Source organism: Amphiura filiformis, chromosome 19 (assembly GCF_039555335.1).
Source record: "Amphiura filiformis chromosome 19, Afil_fr2py, whole genome shotgun sequence".
NCBI classification, from domain to species: domain Eukaryota; kingdom Metazoa; phylum Echinodermata; class Ophiuroidea; order Amphilepidida; family Amphiuridae; genus Amphiura; species Amphiura filiformis.
This window is the reverse complement of record NC_092646.1, coordinates 1,801,435-1,805,522: the sequence shown is the minus strand read 5'-3', so window position 1 is coordinate 1,805,522 and position 4,088 is coordinate 1,801,435. Positions and strand designations below refer to the sequence as shown.

At 36.5% G+C, this 4,088-nt stretch overlaps 1 protein-coding gene across 1 annotated transcript; it reads left to right on the top strand.

The window, feature by feature from the left end:
- Positions 1–2,037: 2,037 nt before the first annotated feature.
- On the top strand, positions 2,038–3,343 carry LOC140141681 (uncharacterized). Its single transcript, XM_072163592.1, has 2 exons — positions 2,038–2,588; positions 2,975–3,343. Exons 1-2 carry the CDS (start codon positions 2,211–2,213, stop codon positions 3,341–3,343), a joined length of 747 nt encoding a protein of 248 aa, XP_072019693.1. The 5' UTR covers positions 2,038–2,210.
- The last annotated feature ends 745 nt before the right edge of the window (positions 3,344–4,088 follow it).

The following is a 4,088-nucleotide window of genomic DNA, read 5'->3' as shown; positions in this document are numbered from 1 at the left end:
CATGGATATCAAAGGATCATGATTATTGCACAGCACCCCCATGTACAAACATAACTAATGTTTATTTATTTATTTATTTTATTTATTTATTTATTTATTTATTTATTTATTTATTTATTTATTTATTTATTTATTTATTTATTTATTTATTTATTTATTTATGCGACGAAAAACGAAAACCCTGTTCTACTTTGAACAAATTGGGAAACAAATTTTTCCTGTACAAATGAATGCCGACCCCAAATTTCGGAAATTTCAGGACAATTTTTTTTGTATTTTCTCAAATTGAAATTTATTTACAGATTTTTGTGATTTTTTGGGTTATTTAAAAATTTAAAAAAAAATACCAACCGACCGACCGACCCTACTTGAAAGGTCCGTTCGCCCGTAGAACAGGGTTTCTCTCTTTCTCGCTTTACTTATAATATAAATATTATTTGTCCACCCACTTTCCCCCAAAACCACCCCTCCCCCTTTTACACTCACTTTCCCTTCCGTGTAAAGTAAAACTTTATAAGCCGGTTGAATCAAACTGAACAAAATTGACGTATACAATTACAATATACCATGACAATAATGTGTATGACGCGATCTAACTTACTAGCTGAATAAACCTTAACCCATGCATCGCATACGTGATTGTACGTCATATTGTCATGTAACGTATGAGCGTGATGTATAGTATACGAGTCTTCCTCAACATCTTCCAGCCGGGATGATTAGATCATGTACAGTCATCTACGTGTTTATACTCTAAATTGTACGTCAAAGGGTGACAAAGGGTGTACAGATTACCGATTTAGCATGGGGGACACAAAAAGGTGCTTAAAAACACATTTTGAATTTGTTTTTGTCCATTTGCGAGCGAATGAGTAAGTTAGAATTAGAGTTATGTTCATTGGCGGCGCTACGGGGGGGGGGTACTTATCTTGACTCCCAAATAAATAAATCCATGACCCCTTCCTTCCGAAGAAAATGACAGCCCCTAAGTTCCCTACGTGCAAACATTATAATAATAACATCATCGGCAGCTACCCAGTTCTGACCTTAATGCCAGTAAGAATCACATTTCGTCATCAATATGGCCAATTGCCACGCCCATTTAGCACGGAAATAATGAAATATACCTTTTTTAATCAGCTATATCTAGCTTTCCCGTCATAAATGGTTTTTTTCCGTAATGGAAAATCCAAATAAAGAGTTTATGTTTCGGGTCAAATTATTTTGCCCTTTGCAATCAATGCCACTATTTTGCAAAACCAATTTTCCTTGTAACATGTCATTTTCGCCTTTACTTTTGCGTGTGGAATTTGTGCACATCCGGGTACCTTACATCGTTGAACACGGTATGGCGACTTGTAGATGTCACGTGCGCATTTATAAATGCGCATTTATATATATATACCCGAAGTCCACTGCTTAACCATAACGTGTGTCTACTTTTCGGCGTAGTGGTAAAAGCCTATTAATTTCCGCCGATTACGAACTGATATTATTCATTTACTCGATACACCCACAAGTTACAATCGAGTAAATTTAGCGCCATATACATTACGTTGGTTGATTCCTCAACATAGCTCTCACTCAAATGGAACTGGTGGGAGTATTGCGTATCACACGTCATTCTTTGCACGGTTTGTTCATCTTGATCCACCACGACATGCAACATTTTGGTGAAATCCAACAGAGAAGGCGCACTGTTACAGTGTAGTTGAACAAAAAACGAAATGTCGAAGTTAATTTGAATTTATGAAAACTAAAATGATATCCTTCTGCTGGGTAAAGGACACGTACTAAGAGGATTCTATCATTGCATCGTACTATCAAGACACATTTTAACGATGGATGCTCGTGTTTTCTGGACATAACTAGATTTTAGGTGAAAACCGAGTTTATTGCACACTACGTTTGACTCGTAATCTGCATGGTGTTATTCGCATTTGCTATGTTCGTAATTTTCAAAACAGAATTACCCACTCCGTTGTGATATATCTTATGCAAAAACAGGTTCTAACTCTCCATTTCCATGTTATCGGTTCTTACGGAATACCATAAGTGACAACTAGTGGCTGACGGTTTCCAGACAAATGCCTCATTCTAACGGAATTCCGGCGTGAGATAGACTGATATTCAGCAGACTTACTACTGATGAAAAGATAAGTAAAACGTTAAAGACCAAGATCACTTTGGATCTTATTGGCCGTAATTCCATGATGGCGACGAAGCATAGCAACGTGTTTGATGTAAATATTACCGTACATAGTTGGGACGATACAGAACTACTGCGTCACAATGATCTTATAAAGGATATCATAAAAGACATCTGTGCTATTCAAGAAGACTATGTTTGGCGACTAGTTATGTTTGTCATTTTTTTGGTATTTGGAATTTTTGGAAATATTGCTCTGCTGATTATAATTTTGAAGAACAGACATCTGCGCAATGCTCCAAACATTCTAATCATTAACCTCACAATTGCGGATCTTCTATACATCATGGTGACTGGACCTATCAAATTTGAGAATGAGATACACCCGTGTTGGATGAGTGGCAGGATACCATGCGCTCTTAGAAACTATGCACCGGTTGTTTGTCAATGTGCATGCGCATATTCATTAGTCGCTTTGAGTCGCGAGCGATATTCGGCGATAGTTCATGGGGTGCATTCCCGTAAGTCTCTCGTACTAAACGTGTTTCATTTTACTGGGCGATACTTGCATGGGTTTTAGGGTTTATAGTTGCTTCACCGATTTTAACGACATATTTCACGACAGAAAAAGACATTTTTAACATCACCATTAGCTGTCAATCTGTTGAAAGAGGCAGCGGGAGAGCTAAAATATTTGAGGTTTGTAAATTATTTATGCTCTATATAATTCCCTTAACATTAATAATGATCCATTATACCAAAATGGCGTACTTTCTCATTTCAAGCTCAAATGTATTTAAAGAACAAAACAACACTTTTAAAAAGCAAATCAAAGCGCGTAAGAGACTGGCTTACATAACCATGATAATTACATTATTTTTCTGTGTTTTTTCGCTCCCAAGTTTTACTTATAGTTTGATGTTCCATTTCAAATCAATGAATGAATTTAAAGGCGAGCCCGTTACCAAGTTTCGGCATTTTTATTATTTTATGTCTTTAGCTAATTCAAGCGTGAGCCCATGGTTGGTGTTTGTCCTAAGTTCTACTCATCGAAAATGTCTAAAGAGGTGCTGTAATTGTATCAAACCTTCTAACAACTCTAACGTATTGAATTTACAGCGCGTGTCTTTGAAAACATTCAATAATGGCGAACGTCAAAATTTGATTGCACTCAGGCTGAATCATGCGTCGTGATACAGACAAAATAAGCATATTTTCATCCAGGCCTCGGTAAAAGTGGGATAGAATACCAACTAGAGATATTTTAAAGCTGGCCGTGAAATAAAAGCACAGGTTGACTGTACGTGTACATCACATGAATAGAATTGAAACAATTCAACTAATTCAACTTTTCGCGCTCCTTTGAGCGCAATTTTTGCGGTAAATCCAATTTGGGAGCAGGACGGCTTGAAGATTTTCGAGGACACCCTCTCAAAACGTTTCGAAATCTTTTAGGTCGTCGGTACATTTGCGATTTTGGGCCTCTGCTTTTAAAATGCTGGCTACACAATTGATTCTTCTTTTATCATTTATGATAAGTGTTATACTGACAACTGTAAATATTCTACAACTTTACACATGGCTCTTTCATTAAAGGAAGGTGGAATAATATAAACTGAGCTCAAAAAGAAACTTTTTATTTTTTCATAAGGTAGTATCTTAAAATCCTGTCCATAAAAATGAACTAAAATTACACACAAGATTACTTCAATACTCTAAATACATGTCAGTATCCAAGCAGTTGTCCAACTGAAACAACAGCAAAATGCACTGACACGGAACCCAGCAAAAGAAATCTGATAGAATTCGTACAAGATCCGTACACAGGTTATAATTTCCAAAGAGTAAGTGGAATAGTGTGGAACGGGGTTTCTTCTGCTTTTCACACCTTTTCTTCAAGTAACAGGTAACTATTTCACTTACTCACAGATTTCTTGTG

Excerpts from the sequence above, each read along its gene's own strand:
- LOC140141681 (XM_072163592.1), top strand. The coding sequence starts at position 2,211 with ATGATGGCGACGAAGCATAGCAACGTGTTTGATGTAAATATTACCGTA. Across the intron at positions 2,589-2,974 it reads TTAGAAACTATGCACCGGTT|CAAATCAAAGCGCGTAAGAG; the intron begins GTTTGTCAATGT and ends ACTTTTAAAAAG.